At 37.0% G+C, this 21,160-nt stretch overlaps 1 protein-coding gene and 1 long non-coding RNA gene across 2 annotated transcripts; both read right to left on the bottom strand.

Moving 5' to 3' along the window:
• Positions 1-739: 739 nt before the first annotated feature.
• On the bottom strand, positions 740-18,241 carry LOC140230809 (uncharacterized). Its single transcript, XM_072310988.1, has 7 exons — positions 18,237-18,241; positions 17,301-17,369; positions 14,898-14,961; positions 12,680-12,781; positions 11,804-12,009; positions 2,172-2,292; positions 740-1,687 (listed from the first exon to the last, which is right to left on the bottom strand). The coding sequence occupies exons 1-7, from the start codon at positions 18,239-18,241 to the stop codon at positions 1,151-1,153; spliced, it is 1,104 nt and encodes a 367-aa protein (XP_072167089.1). The 3' UTR covers positions 740-1,150.
• Positions 5,738-8,310, bottom strand: LOC140235307 (uncharacterized). Its single transcript, XR_011901691.1, has 3 exons — positions 7,912-8,310; positions 7,482-7,613; positions 5,738-6,636 (listed from the first exon to the last, which is right to left on the bottom strand). It is a non-coding gene; the product is annotated as an uncharacterized lncRNA (long non-coding RNA).
• Positions 18,242-21,160: the final 2,919 nt, after the last annotated feature.

Here is a 21,160-nt window from a genome sequence, read left to right as displayed (position 1 = left end):
GGCAGGGATATAGGACTCTATGCTTGAAAGCATTTTAGGAACACTACATCCATCATATTTTGTGTGAACACATGACATATACACTATTCTCGTATAAGTATATTTTACTCTCTTTTCATCAGTTGCCAGAGTTTGAGTTCTTTTTTCTTCTTAGCATCGTCTATTGTGCTGAAATTCCTCCTATAAACGCATTAAGGAAAAGGACTCTTTCTTTCTCTCTCTGTTGTCTCTCTCCATTTCTCTTCCTTTTCGTAGATTACTCCATCATTTTTCTTTCTTTTTTCTTCTTTCACTATAAGCCACTCAAATTACAAGACTCGAGCAAAGTACAATGTAAACTTGTTGTTTTTGTTTTTGTTTTCATAAAGATTTCCTTCCATTCTTGATTTCATACATAGTAACATGCGACAGTAGTAGACGGTAACAAGCGTAGATATAACATTTCAATTTATAGTGATACATGTCAATTAAACTTTGGGATATAATGATGATGTATTGTCTAACATGACAAAGTCCAAAAATTAACATGTGTACGTAAATAGACTTAAAAAAAAACAATTTAACATGAGGATAACTGTGGCGTTGTGGCTCTTGGAGTTGTATCTCGACAAAAAAAGGGGGCATGTAATATCAGCACCAACACTCTGATGTCTACGAAGAAAACACTGAACAATCATCATAACGATGATACCAATCGGGGCGGGGGGGGGGGGGGGGGGAGTTGATCGGTAACGGTGGTAACAGACAACGGAGAGATTACGAATACGGTAAACGATGATGACAACAGGTTATCGCTGTTTGTGATGACGAGCGAGAGAAAGTCAACGGGAGTCACTGTTCTCCATCATATTGCACGCAGTCAACATCCGATCCCAATTGTGTTTTAGAGGAGAAATATAAAACCTTGTTAGAGACAGCAGTGATGAGTCTATCGGATGACAAGCTTGCGTCAGTCACATAAGGATGCTCGAACGGACTCGCGCCATCAAGTTCACTTCGATTAACCTCTATAGATGGGAACCTGCGTGAGACCGCTGAAGTTCCTGTCCTTGCGCTGTCCTTGAGGGGAAACAAGAAATCCAAGAAGAAAATCCAGCTCTCCTTTGTCACACGTTTGCCCCTTGTTGCAGAATTACTTCAGCTCCCAAAATCATACGTAATCGTAAATTTTTTTAGGTGGTACAGAGTAGCTGGAGAAGAGCAAACGCGCATAGATGGAAGGCTCCGCGGCCATCGAAGTTCTTCGGGAGGAGGCTGGCGAACTGTGAGTGGACACGCCCAGAAACTGTGGCAAAGATCGCACGGACCCGGGTATGGCTGCAACGCGTTGAACTAAGCTGGGCGAGCCGGGTGGCCTCGGGGCAGGTGTGTCTCCGTCGGGGGAAGATTGTAAAGAAGACAGGGCAGCCTTTGAGAGTCTTAACGAGGACAATTTCGCCGATGAATTGTTTGTTTCTGAAGATTTGATCGTGGGAGTGGTGGATAAAGCTGATTTGGGAGGAGACGGGGGCGGAGTCACGGTCGGTGAGGGCGAGTTTGGTTTTGAAGAGATCGTTCCCGGTGCAGGAGTAAGGTTTTGGGCAGGTGGGACTTCTGGAACTCTCTCTTCTGTTCTTGTGGGTGTCGGCACGACTACGGGTTCCACTGGTGGTTGCGCTCGCGTTGGGATTGGTGTAGCCCCAGCCGTCTGCGTTATATCGAGATTAAAAGGTTAAAGATAACGGAGAATAATTTTACATACAACTGGCAATGCAGATATAGATTACAAACGACTCATTCCTAAATCGGACAACACCAATTATTGGGAGAGGAGTTTACGGCTGTGAGCCTGTGACAGCAATATGCATGTCCTACAGAATAATTACGTAGAGTTTGTTATTGGTGAAAAATCTGATAAATTCTTTCAAGAGGTAAATGACTGCCCTGAACAACTGAGCACAGCGATAATGACAACAATAATCAGCTGATGATAATGAAATCAATTCTATCATAACTTCGTTAATCATTTTGTGGGCGACAATAATATAAAATATTCTTGACAGCTGAATATGATGACCATACCCAACAACAGTAACAACATCTGCATATCACAAAATCACAGGCATTACTAATTGGTTAATACATGTGCGAACACTCAGTCTTTAAATCATCGTATTTTCCTGCCTACATACCGTTATAGTGTAGATTTCGGTCATCTCCACGACGAAACCCTCGTTGTCGATGCCGTTGGCGTGATCGGCGGCAGGTCGACTCACCATCTGATCACGATCCGTCGAGTACTTCATCCTCCTCCTCCTTCCGTAGATCCTCTGAGGCGAGGAAAAATGTTGAGAATGTGTTAGTCATATGGTTTTGAATGCTCAACGTCTCGTGTGACGAGAAAGTGAAAAGTTCCTTTCCAAAAGGTGTTCAGTCCTTTATTCATCAAATTGGACTTTTTGATAGTATAATGTATTAATTTTAGTAGGTCCATACAGTAAACTCTCTTAATTTCTAGGATTTATTTTTAAGTCCTAAGGATTTATTTCTTTAAGTCCTAGCGGACTGTAGATACGGACAAAACCTTAGGACTTAAAAGTAAGTCTTAGCTAGGATTTAAAAATTTAAGTCTATGTTCGACTTAAATTTCAAGTCTATAGGATTTATTTTTTAAGTCTTATTAGATTACATTTAAATCTTTCTTAGACTTGTTTTTAGAATAAATCCAGCTTGGATTTAAACGATAAAAGACTTATTTTAAGCCTTCCTTGGATTTATTTCAAATAAATCCATCATGGATTTAAACTCAGACTACTGAAAATGACAGCCAATTGATGCACTTTCTTCACATGTAAAGGTCTATTTATTTTAACAAAATCACACTGATGCATTTTTCACAAACATCGATAAGTTACAAAATATAGAGATGATTGTCATACACATGTAGGCTCCAGAAAAAATGAAATACGACATGATGAAAACAGAGCATATTTTGCAATAGTCTCAGATGGTCACATCTTCACATTCATGTTACTGATGCTTCTTTCACTGTGTTCTGTAAACAAGTTACTAGACGACTGGAACCTTCATTGCCAAATAGATTACTTTTTTCACTTTTTTTTTTAAATCTTGCAAGACGACTCCATACGACTTGATTCACTTTCATTTTATGTATTTCTTTCCCTGGTGAGCATCGTTAAGTCGTAAGATGGAAACTATGAACAAATGTAAGATTATATATGAATTCTAATAACTTAAATTTTAGAAATGATGCTGTGTAATAAACAATACAGCCTCCATTAAGTTGACGTTTAGATTTACACGCTTTGTACGTCCCATGCATGCAATTTAAAGAATTATTTGATTTTTTGGAATGATGCATAGTATAAATTTAATCAAGAGGGAAGTAAAGGCCAAAATTAGTGTAATGAAATTAGAAAAGAGAAGAAATTTCCCTACACAGAATGGTGTAAAGACTATGAAAATCAGCTACGAAATAAGGAAGATATGCCTCTTTTCAATTTCACACATTTCCAGAAAACAGATCTTGTCCAGTCTTTATGAACGTCCAAATGAGGGAATTGATGATGTCATTCCTTCAAAATTTTTACATTTTTCACCTGCATGTATTTGCATATTCATACGGACTAGTCAAGAAATGTTTTCTGAAAACGTGTTACATTTCCTTACTTCTTACCAGACTTCTCTAATTTTTCCACTATTCCGTAGGGAAAATTTACAATTGAATCCAAACTGTATTACATATAACAGTAGGGAGCAAGATCTATGTAAACTCTGAAGTAAATTCACCTTAAAACATTAAGAAGCTCAAATAACAGTTAACATTCTAAACTTACTTCTAAAATTCCTTGAATATCGATTGTCTGAAATGGATTTACATAAGTACATTTCCATACTGCATTTTGGTAGACAAAATGTTTGACAAAAGAATATACAAATTCCTGCTTAATCTATTGATATTTAAGAATCAATCTCAACTGATGACAGGGAACCATCTCAAGAGACTGTTCAAGTGAGATGGACCACTAGTTTCTTAATTACTTTGATGTCATATCTCGTAACAAAGCACTATGTTGAAGTGATGCAATCTGAATTTTTAACTAGAATTATCACTCATTGTGATTAATATACCCCCACCCACAATTGAGGGAATTAGCTCAACCAGGATTATTTTTTCTTACTTTTTAATAAAGAAAAAAAATACCATGGCAATGCACTGTTCCACCTCTCAAATCAATTGCTCAAAAACTGAGTGAGCAAGATAGATAAACTGACGATTTCTATGGTTTTTACTAAAAATTGTGTAACCATGGCAACACAATGTTGGACATTAAGAAAAAAATGAAGTTTGCACAACTATAGGCCCTATATCATAGCCGTCATATGTGCCAAATTTCAAGCTAAATGCTAAAAGGGTGAGGGGTTTAGTTGAATTCACATTAGTGTATCATTTTCATGCAAAATATACTGTTACCATGGCAACACATTTTCCCCACTGACAAAAGATTTTTTGCACATCTAGGTAATGTAGAGGTAACATGTGCCAAATTTGAAGCCAAAATGCTCTAAACAGAGACAGGAGAATCGAAATGTTTGTATGATTTTCATGGAAAATGCACCGTTACCATGGCAACAGATTGTTTAATGATGAAATATGAAGTTTGCATATTTCTGAACTACAATGGTTGCATGTGCCAAATTTCAAGCCAAATGCTCAAAGACTGAGGGAGTTACCTGAATCCAAAATATTTTTGTATGATTTTCATTCAAACTATGTTGTTACCATGGCAACACAATGATCAACAATGACGAAAGGTTAAGTTTGCACATGTACGTACCATAGTGGTCAGGTGTGCCAAATTTCAAGCTAAATGCTCAAAGACTGAGGTTGTTACATGAATCCACAATATCTTTGTATGCATTTTAGTGAAAAGATGCTGTTACCATGGCAACGCATTGTTCACCATTGATGAAAGATTAAGTTTGCACATCTATATGCTAAAGTTGTTGCATGTGCCAAATGTCAAGCCAATTACTCAAAGAGTGAGGGAGTTAACTGAATCCACAATATTTTTGTATGATTTTCATTCAAAATATGCCGTTACCATGGCAACACATTGATCGACACTTACGAAAGAATACGTTTACACATCTTCATACCACAGTGGTCTTTTGTGCCAAATTTCTAGCTAAATGCTCGAAGACTAAAGGAAGTTAGCTGAATCCACAATATTTTTGTATGTTTTTTGGTTTAAAAAAAGCTGTTACCATGGCAACGCATTGCTCACCACATTGTTTCCATATCTATATACCATAGTGGTCATGTGTGCCAAATTTCAAGTCAAATGCTCTAAATTTGTTTAAGGTGCCCATCTGCACTGAATCTATCCTTCCTCGTGGGTTCAAGCACATACTTTGGCTGGAAAACCAAAGTTTATTTCTTTATAAATAGAGAGTTTCATATTAAAGTGTTTAGCCACAATGTCATAATGAAAATAGCAACAAATCAGCGCTCAATAAATGTGATGGACAATGGCTCAACAACACTGTGGGAGTGATGAAAATTAGGTAATCGTTGAATAATTACAAAATTGTTCAGGGGAACTTAAACTTTCTTCTTTCAATTTAAATCAATGCGGATCTGGCATTACTTTTTTTTTTTTCATCATCAACCAGACATAATATACAGAAAACAAGCCAAAGATGAACAATAAATAAATTGAAACTGGACATGTATAAAAACTTGAAATACTGTTTAAATGTTCACGTAGCAATGCAAATGCAAAAGTGAGGCACACACATACATGATAGCACCTCTAAAGGAAACATTGCGGCATTAACTTTCCTTATTGTGTTATTTTCATTTAAAAATGCACACAAAAAAATTACAAGGAAACTTTACTACAACCAGGGCATGACAGACATGCTTCTTGTGTGCATGGATTTGTAGCTCAATATAAATGGAAAAGTGAGGCACACATAACATAACTCAATATCCATGAGTCAAACATTATGCATGATAGTATCTTCAAAGGAAACATTGCAGCATTTTACCTGTGTTACTTTGATTTAAGAATTCACCGAAAATTAAGAAAACTTTGCTGCACATCAGGGCAAGTCAGATATGCTTCTTGTGTGCATGGGTTTGTGGCACAATGTCGGAAAATCTTACTAGCATCATACACTGACGTGTTCTTGAAGTTCGTGGCTAATGCCCAGAACGAAGCCCTCACTCGGGATTGTAGCAGTACATGAATATGCCGCCACAAAATCAAAGAATGCTTCAAGCACCCAAGCATATTTGACGATGAAGACACAGTGGGCTTTAAAGAGTCTGTCAAATTCTTGCTTCCGGTCATCTCCAGCCTGGACTTAGTATGGTCTTGTCCAGGATGAGAAAATACTGGATGTACGTCTAGTCACTCCCTTATCTGACTAAGCAGGGCTGGCTGAAGGTGGCATCTTTAGCATCACTGAACTTTGCGCTTCTCGCTCGTGATGTATACGTTTCGCGCGGATCAACTTGGCGTTTCCCGTTTGTTAGGGCTTTCAGGTGGGAGAATCTCCAGATCAGAAGATGCTTGGGGCTGGGGTTGGAGTCTCTGCATCAGCAATGCCATGAACATTGGTTCCTACCTGAAAAGAGATTAAACATGTATAGCAGTACTGATATTTCGAACTAAATTTCACTTGAATCGTTTGAGCAAATGACAAAGGCTGCATTATTATTATCAAATAAACTTTGCATCACATAGAGGGAAGTTAAGTTCTCAGTGAGAGGGCACTCTGGAGGGAAAAAAATATTAAAATATAATTTTACATATTGATCTTAAATACAATGTACTAATAACATATTCATCACATAACTTTTAGTTTGTGATGTACAAGTAAATATTTCTGATATATTTCGGAACATATTATTTTAAAACATTTTGTCTCACTGATCTGGTAAACCTCAAAGCCTTGAAAAAAATTCCCAGAAATCAGATTACTTTTTGCCATCATCGGGGTGGGGCCTACTTGATATTTACATGTTCCAGACTCATAAGATATTTGATGTACATATTATTACAAATCAATAGAAGTCAGCATGCATTTTCAATCCGTAATTTAATGAATTTAAAAGAAAACTGTCAAAACACGGTAGATACCCCTTCACAATACTCATTGCTGAATGTTCTAAAGTTTGTTTGAGAAGAATCGCTTCAAAAACACTGATATATCAGAGAAGAAAACTTTGCATTTCTCACGACAGCATGAGAAATTCAGATTTTTAAATTCCACCTGTTACTGAGTACATGCAGATTCTACACGAGTCTTGCTTTGTAAGATACGAAGCTCAAATATTCTTCTCTAAACATGAGCTGGTACTTAAAAGCCCAATGAAACATGCATATTGATAATTCTCAAAATTGGAAGCTCAGTGATTTGATCATGAACTGATTTCAAGTCTATAAACATTAAGCATATACTGTACTTACAGGCACATAGTCATTCTGCACCAGGTACTGCTGGGCATCCCTCGGGAGCATGAGAGGTCCTCTCCCTTTCTTCTACATGGGGATGTTGGGTCTGTGAAGCATCGCTGCAAGTAGTGACATTCCACAAAATTCCTATAGAATGGAACACAATACATTTTTTTTTTCAACTTTAAGTATTTCACCCATTCTCTTTAACATATTAGATATGACGTATTGTATCAGCTCTGACAATCCCTAACATTCAGTTTTCGACTTATTATCAATATCAGTCTACGAAGAGCAAACTTGTGCACATTCACTTTCCTGAAATGTGTAATAGCAATGAAGCATAAACAAATGAGTAAGTTTTACTCTTACACTTTGGACAGAAATTGTTCCAGTAATTATAATCAATGCCACAAGATCTATGAGGATTGGCGGAAGGACTTACTGTCTCCATCCATGTCTTCACATCTTCTTACGATGTCTTGCAACTAAGGGTGGTTTCGCTTGGCAAGTGCAAGATTCTATTGACATAAAATAGCCCCCATCTGTTCACCATCTCCTGCACTTTTCTCGGTCCAACTGGGCAAAGTCCGCATTGATCTGAAAATAAACACAAAAACTGTGAAATATCAGTGATAAGGAAGTGGAAAATGAAAAACAGAAACGCTTGACCAAAAAAAAAAGGAAGAAAACAAATATGCTTCGGGGTATAAACGGTCGTCATAGCCACACTTCTAGATTTTTATGTAATTAATTATTTCTTATTGGTCTCGAGGGTTGTATTTCATGCTGGAGGAAAAAATGAGACCGATATCTCTGATTTTTGTTTCAGATGTTATCGTTAAAATCAATTTTTAGAAATACTAGGGATGTCTTGCATATCTAAACACCAAGAAGGGATAGTCCTGACAGAGTACTCCTTGGAGTACAAATTATACAAATAACAGGTAATTTGCATTCCCTTTATCTTAAAAAATATTAAAAGTAAAAAATAAAAAAGGCCTCATATATTGTAAAACTTCACTACATTCTCTCACTGGTGTATGTGATGCTTAATGCATACATCTCAGCCAGAAGTGTAGATCTGTAGAATTTTTAAGTCTAGATCCTTCTACTCAAACACAGATCACCACATTGATTATGCTACAAAGAGAAAGACTGGAGTAGATTACCTTTATCCAGGTGCGAAATCTTGTTCCATTGCACGAGTTAATTCCATACATTATTTGTTTCATACAACGCCTTCAACAATAACACTAACAGACTTACTAGTTCAAGAAAGAGTCTTGAATTCAGTGCAGAAATGGCAACCATAAGGCCTAGGTGTCCAGGCCTACTACTGAGTGGTAGTAATAATAGTAGAAGCATTTTCATGGAATGCAAATCAGTAGCACATTCACATTACATACACATGTACGCAGCCGAGTGCAAGTAGCATTGAAGTTGATTATTCCAGTAAAATGAGTGACATGATGCACGCTTGATAGTAAGAGTGTTGAGTGCACACGCCAAAGGTAATTGTTCATTGTGACATCAGACTCAGTAGACCTAGTCATGCAGTGGAACAGAAACTGTTTATTAATTGTAGACCCCCTATTTTAATATGGGAGTCAATAGAAATTGGTGATGTCAGCCAATATGGCCCATACGATAGAAGTTTTTAAAGTTCAGAGCTTGACGCCACTGCACTGGCATTGCAACATTGGCGCCCTAAACCCTGGGGCGCTCATCACACAGGGGGCTTCGTGTTTGGGCTGGTCGCAGTTCTATTGTAGCGCCCATATAGGGTCTACGTACTATTGGTGGCCTAAACACAACGTTAAAAATAAAACCCATCTAACAGCATATGCCCTACATTTTATCACAGCATAGGGCATGATAAGGCCTAGAACTGTGCCTTTCTACGTAGAAATTGATAAATTAAACCTTACATTTACAAGAGTGTAGGAAGGGGTGAACTGACACTAACTTGTTAGGTGCCTACTGTGACTCAGTGTTAGACGACAGTTAGGCCTACGCTACAGTAGCCTGTTATGCCCATAGCTTTACCTTTCAGTCAAGACACCAACATCGTAAATCATTAGGTAGAATGGGCGCTTTATAAGAGTCCCTGTATTATTACACTTGTACTTGCAGTTTCACCGAAATAGAGCCCCCACAATACAAGTATAACGTTAGCCTTCATGTAACTTGTTACAATGTTTGGATAGACACATTACTAATTAGCCATGAACAGCTAACGTTAGCACTGGCGCTTCAGGGATGGACAGCGCTGTATACAGCGGCAAGGCTCAAACTCGCCAAAAATGTAGGGCGGTTACTGCACATCTTAACATCTTTTATCTTTGGTTACTGAGTCCCAGAGTTATCAAACACATTCTTAAGCATTCATACAGTAATATGCTCACCTTTAAGCAACTTGGTCAAGCTTCCGTCAGATCATGCCCTCAAAAAACTCCGGCCTGCATGACTTCTGCCTTCAAGACCAACTCAACTGTTCGAGTCAATAGCGTTTGTTTGCAAACATGGTAGGTACAAGTACATACACATATTGTGCACTGAATGTGTGTGTATGACTACGCTATCTAGCATCGCATGAAGCAAAGTGTCTGGACGGCCAGCGCCAATTCCGGTTTTAGGCGGTTCAAGATAGCGCATGACGTCATTTACAAGTCATCTGATTGGCTGAAAGTTTAAGTCCTTGTTAGATTTAGATTGCGAACAGCTTCGACACTCAACTTTTAATCGAAGCCACCTAAAATAAGTCTTAAAGACTTAAAATATTTTAAGTCGTAAGAAAGATTTAAAATTTAAGTCCTAGAAATTAAGAGAGAACTCTTCAAAGTACTGAAATTCTCGTAAAAAATGGTGAAACCATGTTGGCAGTAAAATAAGTCTTGTTCCAAAATGTGCTAACTCTGTGTCTGTTTTATTCCAAAAGGTGCTAAATCCAGCAGGATCCGATCAAAAACCCGTGCTCATGCCTAACACTGCCTGACCGCACTCTGACCCCAGAGTAAGGCGAGGCTGGCTAGCTTTCATGCCTGTATATAGCTTTTCAGATGACCCACATAATTATCACTTGATTATTAGATGCAAAATGTCTCATTTCTTTGCAAATAAATTCTTTAAAGAGATGGAGGAAGAAGGAGGGGAATGTGAAAGATAACAAATCATCTCAGAAAAAGACCCAAAGTCACAGAATTTTTCACTAAAACAACTTTATGTGTTGCATATCACCGTGCTAAAATATTTGTTAAAAAGGCGCTAAATCAACGATAGAGAGAGAGGGAGAGAGAGAGAGAAAGATTCCTTAAAATTCGGTATAGACACGTAGATTTTTGAGAGGCACATTTCTTTTTTCCCATTTCGGGGTACTATCATGGGACATAAAGTCATTGCATGAAAACAAGCATGTGAAATAAAACTCCAGGTTTTTCTCCTTACATTCAATAGTAGATTCAACACTTTTTGGAAAGGAGCTTCTCAATTATTAAAAAAGCTACTGCGAATACAGACTGACTCAACATAATGTAGGACGCCTTCCTCTGGCACTCTATTTCAAGTAGGCTATTTGTTAATTTTTGGGGGCTCGTCCGGGACTCATTGTGTGTTTACAGTGGTGCGTATTACAAGATGGCAACGTTTACTCTTTACCCCTCGTCCACAGCGTATACAGATTTTAATTTTAGTAATTCTTGGTTCCTTTATTTTAATTTCCTCCAATGTTTTCTTTGCAGAGTAGAATAGATATATCTTCCTTTTTTTTTTTTGTTACATTTTGGCACCAACACATAAGCTTGCTAAGTTGACAGCGTATAACAAGTCGCCTTCCATGCTGGCTTGCATATTATCTTCAACAAATTTAAATGTTTATTGATGAAGTCTGAACACACATTATTTCTCTCTCAATCCCAAGCTTTTACCGATGAGTCCATGCTTGTTTTTAATCAAAAATTAACTTTAAACATCGACTTATCGTCGCTGGGGTAACAAGACCCTGTATCTCAAATTTTCGGTGAAGATGCGAATGATTTTATGAATTAATGGTCAAATAATCAGAGATGATAATTATGTCCTGTCAAAATCGTAACTGTCTTACGCCAAAAATGAAGCCACCACGGCATGTGAAAGGAAAGGCTGTCCCATTTGATACAGTGCTTTGGCTGCCATGTTTTTTGGGTTTTTTTTAATTTGTTCATTTATTTATTTATTTATTCATCCATTTATTTACTTATCAATTAATTTTTTTTTTATTTATCAATTTTTGCTCTCCTGAGCATTTGAAATTTTATAGATACGAGGTCTTGTCGTCTACCCCCCCCCCGCGACGTTACTCGTGACTCACGATGCAGTGCGCTGCAGCACAGAAAACGGCGAAGACTCCGAGCATAACTATGATGGCGAGGAAGACGTCCGGTGCATACTGGTGCCATTGGTCCCAAAAGGATGGCGACACCGACGACGAGTCTCCGTCGACCAGGTATGTCTGCGGAGTCCCCGACGAGTTGGTGAAAAGAAAAATATACGTCGATGACGATAACTATATAAGTGAGGTGAAGGGAAAGAAATGAGAAAGGTTTAGATTGCATGCATAAATTGTATTTGCGTCCATACTTGATGTTGTCTGCCGAGGTATTCATTATAAGACTACCTGTTTCGGAATTGCAAAATAATTACATTCTAACAAGAAATAGTGTACCTTGTGAACAATCATATGGATATTTCTCATTGTTTAAAAAAAAAAAGAATACCAAAGTGTAATATTTTGTAATCAAACTCAACAGAGACTAGTGGCTCATGACGACATAGTCACGTCACCGACACTCTGTCTTGTCTGGATAATGCTACAGTTAGACAAATAAATATTAGTAGATAGACAGATAGATAGATGGAACTTAGCTGTGAATTGACACACAAGAATGCCAACACAATTCATGTTTTATGCATTGACGATATCAACTAAATTTCCTGGGTTTTTTTTTTTTTCGTATATCATGCCATTAATTTTCTTACAGTGTATTCTTATTATTATTATCATTATTACGATCATTATATCATTTTTGTTATCATATTATGTTATCATCACGTTTATCGTTATAATTATCATAAGCAATATCATGGCTGTAGTCATTATAATTAATATAATCATTGTTACTATCCCAGTCATCATCAATACTATTATCACTCTAAGTGGTGCTGAATAAACTCACGTCATTGCTCAGCCGACCTCTATTCGTAATTTGTCCGTTATTCGTTGTGTCGATATCGAGGGCAAAGTCCACCTGGATGGCTCCATTTTCCGCTTCTGAAACCTGTTATTAGTGAAGGGAAAAAAACACAACAGATGGTATTTAACTATCTAGTGTTGACAAATTCAACTGAATTCAATTCAGTGCAATTCAATTTGATCTAATTCAAATTAATTCAATTTGAATTAATTTAACTCGATTTGATTTAATTTAATTCAATTTAATTTGAATCAATTTTATTCAGTTCTGTTCTATTCTATTCTATTATATTCTATTCTGTTCAAATCAAATCAAATTTTATATCCAATGCTACATAAATTCTGTTAACCATTGCTCAAAATTTACATCAATAATTAAAAAAAAAAACAGTGTAATACCAATCAATGATTCAGATTCCAATTAAATGGCAACTTTAGATACACATGGAAATTCAGAGAATCCAAAAATATTAGGAGCGATACGGCTGGGAATGGTCCTTTTTTTCAGGACCTGCGTGAGAGACGGTAGCATAATGCATGCTGGAGCGATGCTCAGCCGAGGAAATGAATATGCTTTAGGATTTAGAATTAGAGTTTACTCAGTTTAGGATTTAGGGTTAGGGTTAGAGTTAGGGTAAGGTTGATCTCGGTGTCCTAGGGTGATAAACTGAGTAAACTCTAACTCTAATCCTAAAGCATATTCATATCCTCGGCTGAGCATCGCTCCAACATAATGTTATACCGTGAGAAACCCGTTTGATAAGTGAAGTGCGCCATCTAGCAACACACATGCATTTCAGGTAGAGTCGCTTTTCAACCAGTGTATAAAGTCAGAGTAACCGACCATTCTGTCTTTAATCTGTGCCCATTCCCAAATGATCATACTTTAGTTATTATGGTGGTCACGGTGGTTGGTATTCATGTGTGAAGTGAACGCCTGACTGGCGGTATGGTATAATTTCTTTTCAATGAGCACCACCCCCCCCCCCCCCTTTATTTCTGTGCAATACACACACATGCCGCCAATAGGCCTATATAAACCATTGCTTTTGGACGTCAGCAACTTTCAATTTCAATTTCAGTTTCAGTTTATTTTATACTTCTCATAATAGCAATATTGCACAAAAAAATAACAGTACAAGTTTTTTTACCTTGTCAACAATATGCAAATATACATGATAATAACACAATAATATTACTTGTATAATGATAACTGGTCGAAATCGAAATGGGGTTGTACAAAGAGAAGTATGGGACCTACATGAAAACAAGCTTGTTTGGCTGTAAGCCCCGGATAATCAGTGTTTGTGAAAGAGAAACGGAGAACGGACAGAAGTTTAGACAAGGTGATTTAACCCGTTGAGGACGGTTTGATTTTGCTACAACACGCATTTCCCATAGACGCTTGCCCGAGTATACTCGAGACTCGTCCTCGGTACCAAATAAGGGAAGCGGGGTATGCCTATATGATTAAGAAATAACAGAAATAGAAAACTGTACTAAAATGTCGTTGTTGCTACTGTTTTATTCCGAGGCGCCGGAGCGGCAAATATATATATATAATATGTTATAAAAGAATAAGAAATAAAAAAAAAACAGCAACGAAAAGAAAAAAGGAGGGAGGATTTGTGTTTCAGAGCGATAATAATAATAATAATAATAATAATAATAATGATAATAATAATAATAATAATAATAATAATAATAATAATAATAACAATGATAATAAGAGGTCTTATTTACCCAGGGTAGCCTCTTCAGTGTTACCACTGCTCTACCAGAGGGCCCTGCTATTATTATTACCCTAGCGTTGCCAGGTACCCATTTATACACCTGGGTCAAGAGGGACATAGTGGGTAAGAACATCTTGTCCAAGGACATATGCGCTGAGCGGGATTCGAACTCGGGTCCTCCGATCGGGAGTCGGGAGTCTTATCCACCATGCCACAGCGCCCCATAAAAATGTCATGCCTTAATCAATTTATTTCCGAAATTAAACTTTATGCAGGACATATCCATGTCATGAAAATGTTTTAAAATACAGTAGTATCATCATACTACAGTAATTTACTTTGTACAGAAGATCAATTTAGGCATGCTACACATTAAATAGAGGTTCTAGGGTATAGACCTAATGCTAGACCATCAACCTCTCTGATTTCACTGTCCCGTCTCAAGAGATCCTAATGTATTTACCATACCTGAACCGTTTCGATGTGTTGGTCCGTGAAAGAATACCTTGACCTCAGATCTGATGCCAATTGTCTGCCGGATCGTAAAAGAACACGAGAAAAGAAAACGGAAAGTTTGAAAGAAGCCTTTTGCCAATACAAGGGACTGTATGAAGGTAAAATTACTCGGTGCATTGTCACATGTAATGTGACTACTGATGCACTTCAAAGGACAGCTCTGACATGTCGTCTTTCCCATGCCCATGCTATGTATATATATATATATATATATATATATATATATATATATATATATATATATATATATATTTGTGTGTGTGTGTGCGTGTGTGTGTGTGTGTGTGTGTGGTTGTGTATCCATCTCATTTTTCTCTTTCTTTCTCTATTTCTATACACGTTGCATAGCAGTTTGCTTTGCCTGACAGTCTCACACAAGCTCATCGAACAATTAATTGATAAAAAAGAAAACTTGTAAGAAGTGATAATCGTAGAATTTGATGACAAAGTTAATTAATCGAGTCTTGGCAAACAATAATGGTTCGAAATATTTGCTTTCAAAGCGTGCCAAGTTTGAATCTAGCAGTTAAACAATAACCTGATCACAAGTCGTGTAAGTGTTTCGTATAATAAAATCATGTACAGGGGATTCTGTGCACGTTCTTGATTTCTTTTCGTATACTGAAACACATGAAAGAGAGTCATGTCTGTACAGATTAAAGGTATTGTACAGTTTGGGTTGAGACCTAACTTCAGGTTTCTTACATTTCTTGGTGAGATAATGAGAAACCTCTTTTGAAATGTGAAAGAGCATGTAATTCCCAGAGGAATTCAACATTTATTCGGTGAAAATTGGTTTTGAAATGGCTGAGATATCCAAAAATAGTGATCCTAATAAAAGGTCGGACCCATCTTTTATTACGATTGCTTTGTTTTACCTCGTTTTTAGATGTCTCAGCCATTCCAAAACCGATTTTCATCAAATAAACTTTGAATTCCTCTTAGATTGGTATGTTCTGCACTATTTCATGGGGGTTGGTATCTTGCAAAAAGTTAAAAGCCCAATCCTCATATCCACCAATACAATACTATCCCTTTAACCCTGTCAATGTATGACAATGAAATACTTGTACTGATAATATTGGCCTGAATATGTCTTACGTAAGTCTGACAATATATTTCTGCCTGATTAACGCACACTGTGATACATACAAACTAGCGAGTGGGAAACGCAGATCTTCTTTCACTTTGACATGATATTTCCCATCGTTCAGATACCAACGAATATAGAGGAAAAAGACCATGACCTTCAGCTATATTTGCATTTCGGTGGCAACTGTAGAAAGGCGTGTGTGCATTCGAGTAAATCTAGAAGGTTAGAAGTTGTACGGACAAGATCAAGGTTTTGTGAGAAAAAGGTTAGTATTTTTTCCTTTTTCTTTCTCGGGGGAACCCCATTATGGTTACAATCCCTATACGATCTTTGGGAAAGCTAGGAAATGCTAGAGTTGTAGAAGAGACCGGAATATCAGTCTAAAATCCGTTGTTCCTGTATGAAGATGAGGATTTATTCATGTTTGTGAATTAATTTGATAATAATAATAATGATAATTTATTGTTTGTTATCATAATAATCATTATAATCTATTAATGTTTGTGAATAAATGTAATTACGATAATAATTTGTGAATTAATTTTGTATTACAATTGGTGTCTGTTTAGACACCTGTTCTCTTGATATGTAGGCCTATTAAGAAGGTCTGAGTCACGATATTTCGTTGCCCGTTTTTCAAAGTAATTTGTTTGAAATATTATGATGTATTATGTGTTTAAATGAATATATATTTGATGTAAAATGATAAATATCCCAGTGGGAAAAAAATTGTACAAAAAAAATTTTTATTTAGCCTACGGGGACGTAAAAATTCCTGCTTCAGACATTTTAGTCATTCTTAGTTTTAACCCTTTGCTCTAAGGGTGTTTTATTTCAATATTTCAATAATTGAAGTTATTGTTGTTGCTATTAGTTTTTGTTCTTGGTTTGTTTGTTTGTTTATTTGTTTGTTGTTTGTTTCTGTTGAGTTGTGTTGTGTTTTGTTTTGTTTTGTTTTTTGTGTGTATGTGTGTTTTGCTTTCCCCTGTTTTTCAGGGAAGCAGCTTCAAAAGTGTGCTCTTTCGCCAAACAAAGAGATGCAGTTTTGGGTCTTTTTCTTTTTTCTTTTTTTTTTTGAGGAATAGTTTAGACTTTCCCCTCACCCCAAAATGCAAGAGGGATTTGGTTTTGTATGCGTGTAATCAGCAAATGAAAAACCACTGCGGTAGTGACGTCATGTTACAATAATTGCGTTGTCTATTGATCTCGTACTCCAACGGGACGCAATAGAGTCTCAAAATATTGTGCGAAAAATAACTTACGAAGTAAATAATGATTCCTGTGATTGAATGGATGCGTAAGTCTGGAGAAACTGGAAACTGACAGCCGCCCTGTTGGTGGACAAATAGAAAACACAAAATTGTGATAGAAGCATGAGATGTGTTCATTCAGGTGCTGTTATTCCAACACAAAGGTAAGAAAGGGAAGTCATCCCGAAAAAAAAAGATACTTTGATTAGAGGCATAAATCTAGAGCACCGAATCTGTTACAATGTTAAATGCACACACACACACACACACACACACACGCACGCACGCACACACACGAACCGTGCTCGAAAATAACTATCACAAACAGTATCCGCCATTTATTACCTGACTGTGACGTCACCTGAAAATTACCTCTCTTCGCTGTTATCGTGAATTATATTTACTATCCTTTCTCGATCACCTCCAACTATTCATTTATTCTATTTTTTACACAATAAAGACATCATGTTAATCAGGAAGCATCCTGTTAATGGGAACACATTCCTCATAGCTAATTCAAGAATTTAGTAAGAGCTTTTGTCAACATACTAAGTAAGCAGCGAAATTTTGATGACGTCAGAGTCACGTAACTATGAAGGCCATCATAAAATCTGTGGTCCGCGGAGATCCGGTCCTCTTTGTTGCATGAGTTAGTGACTTTCAAAGGACACAATTTTGGAAGTACATAAATCACCATTCTCATCTTTTCCTCGCCCATTCCTACACCTAGTCCTATATAAGATATAATTATTTTCTCCTTAATTGCTTACTACGAGAGAGTTTATAATACGACCATCAGTTAATATAGGCTGGAAGAGTGAAGAATATTTCCGTTCAAACAAACAACAAAGAACCTTACAACATATTTTTGCATTCTGTGTCGTTCTTAGCTATTAAAGGCAATCCCTACTGCTTCCTTGTTCATTGGCCTGTCGGTCATTCACGTACTCCATTCAGTCTGGGTGTGACCTCACTTCCTGTTCCTCAAAGCTTGTCTTCTCAACTGAGAATAATCCTCCTACTTTGAAGGAGAGTGATCAATACGTGCTATTGACAAGAACGATGTGTCAATTAACGCTTGACTTGATATGAAGTGTCTACATTCTGTATGTTTCAAGCCAGATGGACTTTTCGTGCAGTTCGGTTTCATAATATACCCTGTGTATACATATCCGTCACTGACTATCATGATGATCAAAATCAAATGATACCAATAATACGCCAGTAATGATGTATCGGTGTCCGTAAGAAATATCATTGCATGATTTTGAATTTTGCACTATACAGAAGATGACCATTACAGATATAATTGTAGCTTTGAATTTACACTTTCTGGAGTTTTTTCCCCTTCTGAATTATATTTGATTTCGATTAAACGTGTAAATATCTTTCTAGGACAGTCGAGTGGTGATACTAGAAATGAGTGCGTCATTTTCAGGATCAACTGCGGTCCTAGAAAGAGTCACTGAATATGCAAATATGCAGAGAACAGTATTAGTTTTTTCTTGTACTTCTGGTTAATTCAGCACACTTTGTAGGATTTTATGTATACATAAAACATTATGTGAATCTGCGTACCAGTTCACTATTACGAAAGAGTGTGTCAGTTTGCTTTCACCCCCTTAGTCTTGACTTTTGTTTGCGTATTTTGATGATGATCAGAGAGGTTTATTACACATCGCCTCCCACAAAGAATGGCCTATACAATATAGTGAAGAGCAGGCACTATCCTTTTGGGGGAGTATCTTTTAGGTGCGTGGTAAGATAAAGGAAGTGCAATCCTGCCCATATTCTCAGGATAAAAATGAATAGAATACTCCTTGCGTGATAAGACAAACTCTCCGGAGGCCATATCAAGACGATTTCGAATTTTCCTTTCAGTGCGATGTGTCCCTTTAAGTGCTGAATTTTTAGTAGTTCCGCATGAGGAGCCTTGGAAAGAGTGCCACCAGGCCTCAAATAGATTGATAGCAAAGGATGGCACTATCATAATGACAATCATTTTGCTACATAACTTTGTGATTAGTAATTCTTTTGGAATGTTTATTGTTTACATGTTGACGATATACGATCATAACAAAGAAATATTCGACGCAAATATGCCAGTGCAGCCGTGCAGCTGCTCATAAAATCTCAGCGCATGTTATATCGTATGCTATGAATGAATGAACAGCAACTGCGATCAAAAGCAGTCATTGATGTAACGGTATCTTGAATCTTATTATGTTTGTGGCCGACGCGCTCAGCTATATCGCAAAAAAAAAAGAAAGAATAAATAAATAAAGAAGTGCGGTATTAGACTGCATTCATAGGTTTGTAAATCGTGTCAATGATGTAGTATACACCTCCCCCCTCCCTGATTTACAATGGTTGTAAGGAACTGAAAGTGAGGTATATCCCCCCCCCCCTTTCCCCTCTAAGATGATACGACTCAAAATACCATCTGTTTGTTTGTTTGTTTGCTTGCTTGTTTTCGTTTTCCATCGACAAGATGGCTGAATGGCACATATTCAAACAACGTTTAAAGGGATGGTGCAATTTCGGTTGAGATGGGGCTTCAGGTTTCCATACGTTTTTTTATATTTTTTTATGATGGTTTCTTGAGATAATGAGAAACGTCTCATGAAATATGAAAGAGCATATTTTGATTCTAAGAGGAATTCAAAGTTTATTTGATGAAAATTGGATTTGAAATGGCTGAGATATCCAAAATAAAGCGATCCTAATAAAAGATGGGATCCACCTTTTATTAGGATCACTTTGTTTTACTTTGTTTTGGATATCTCAGCCATTTCAAAACTGACTGTCATCAAATAAACTTTGAATTCCTCTTAGAGTTGTACGCTCTTTAACATTTCATAAAGTGGTTTCTCAGTATCTAGAGAAAAGTTAAAATTTAATACTCACCTCAACCAGTACTACATCATCCCTTTAAACAAAAACAAATTGTAATGTCGACGTGTAATACTTACGCTGCTTCTGTGTGATCATCGAGTCGACCAGATGTGAAGATGAAGTTATATCAGATGATCGATAAAGTATCGATAAGCCACGATTAAAAGAAGGGGAACAAAATGAAATTGTTTCGAATTAGAAGATGTACCTTGAATTAGTTTGATAAAAAGTGATAATAATCGTGTGTTCTTAACTCCTTAACAAAATAATACGAGCATACAAACATGCATACATACGTACAATCAATTCGTGCGTTTTGTACATGTAAGAATGATTATTATACACTTTCACTTTTTTGGTATGTGATTATACATATTCTGTCACGTGCTGATTCCCACACGTGATATGTATTTTTATTCTTTGTTTCTTTTCCCTGGAAATGCGATGCGTGTAAGAAGGTGAAGACACGTATTTTTAGCCTGCATGTGGAGCAAATTCATTGAATTGACTTGACTTAGTTTATATGAGACGGATTTTGTTGAAGGTCAGTGTCGCCCCTCTGTTATAACTGGTCATGTATAAGGTTTTCAACAAACCAGGTTCTTCCTTTTGCATGTAGGGAGAGAGAGACACACATATTTGGCGCCTGCTTAAATGGAGCAACTCGCAAACACCTTTTTAGAAGCCTTTGTTTGTTTCTTTGTTGTAGTTGTTGTTGTTTTTTACTTGTTTTCCCGTGGTTCCTATACTGAGTTATCGACTACTGTACACGGCGATATCTCCACAATGCTTGTCTGAAGTCAAACCGAGCACACATAACTTTGAACCTCTCTGCCGTCAGCGTACCCCTTAACAGTCCGGTTGATTGACTATTTTCAAAGACTCGCTGCAGGATTTTGCCAAATAATCTTTCCAGAAAGAACATGCTGAAAGGAACGCATATTTACATCACAAAGTTACTGCAGCAGCATACTAGT

Source organism: Diadema setosum, chromosome 1, assembly GCF_964275005.1.
Source record: "Diadema setosum chromosome 1, eeDiaSeto1, whole genome shotgun sequence".
Taxonomy (NCBI): domain Eukaryota; kingdom Metazoa; phylum Echinodermata; class Echinoidea; order Diadematoida; family Diadematidae; genus Diadema; species Diadema setosum.
Note: the sequence above shows the minus strand (reverse complement) of the source record. Positions and strands in the feature narration are given on the sequence as shown.

Bases quoted from the DNA above. Each gene is read 5' to 3' on its own strand.
- LOC140230809 (XM_072310988.1), bottom strand. The intron at 12,782-14,897 runs GTATGGTAAATA...CACTAATAACAG, and splicing joins AACACATCGAAACGGTTCAG to GTTTCAGAAGCGGAAAATGG. The intron at 1,688-2,171 runs GTATGTAGGCAG...GATATAACGCAG, and splicing joins CCGAAATCTACACTATAACG to ACGGCTGGGGCTACACCAAT.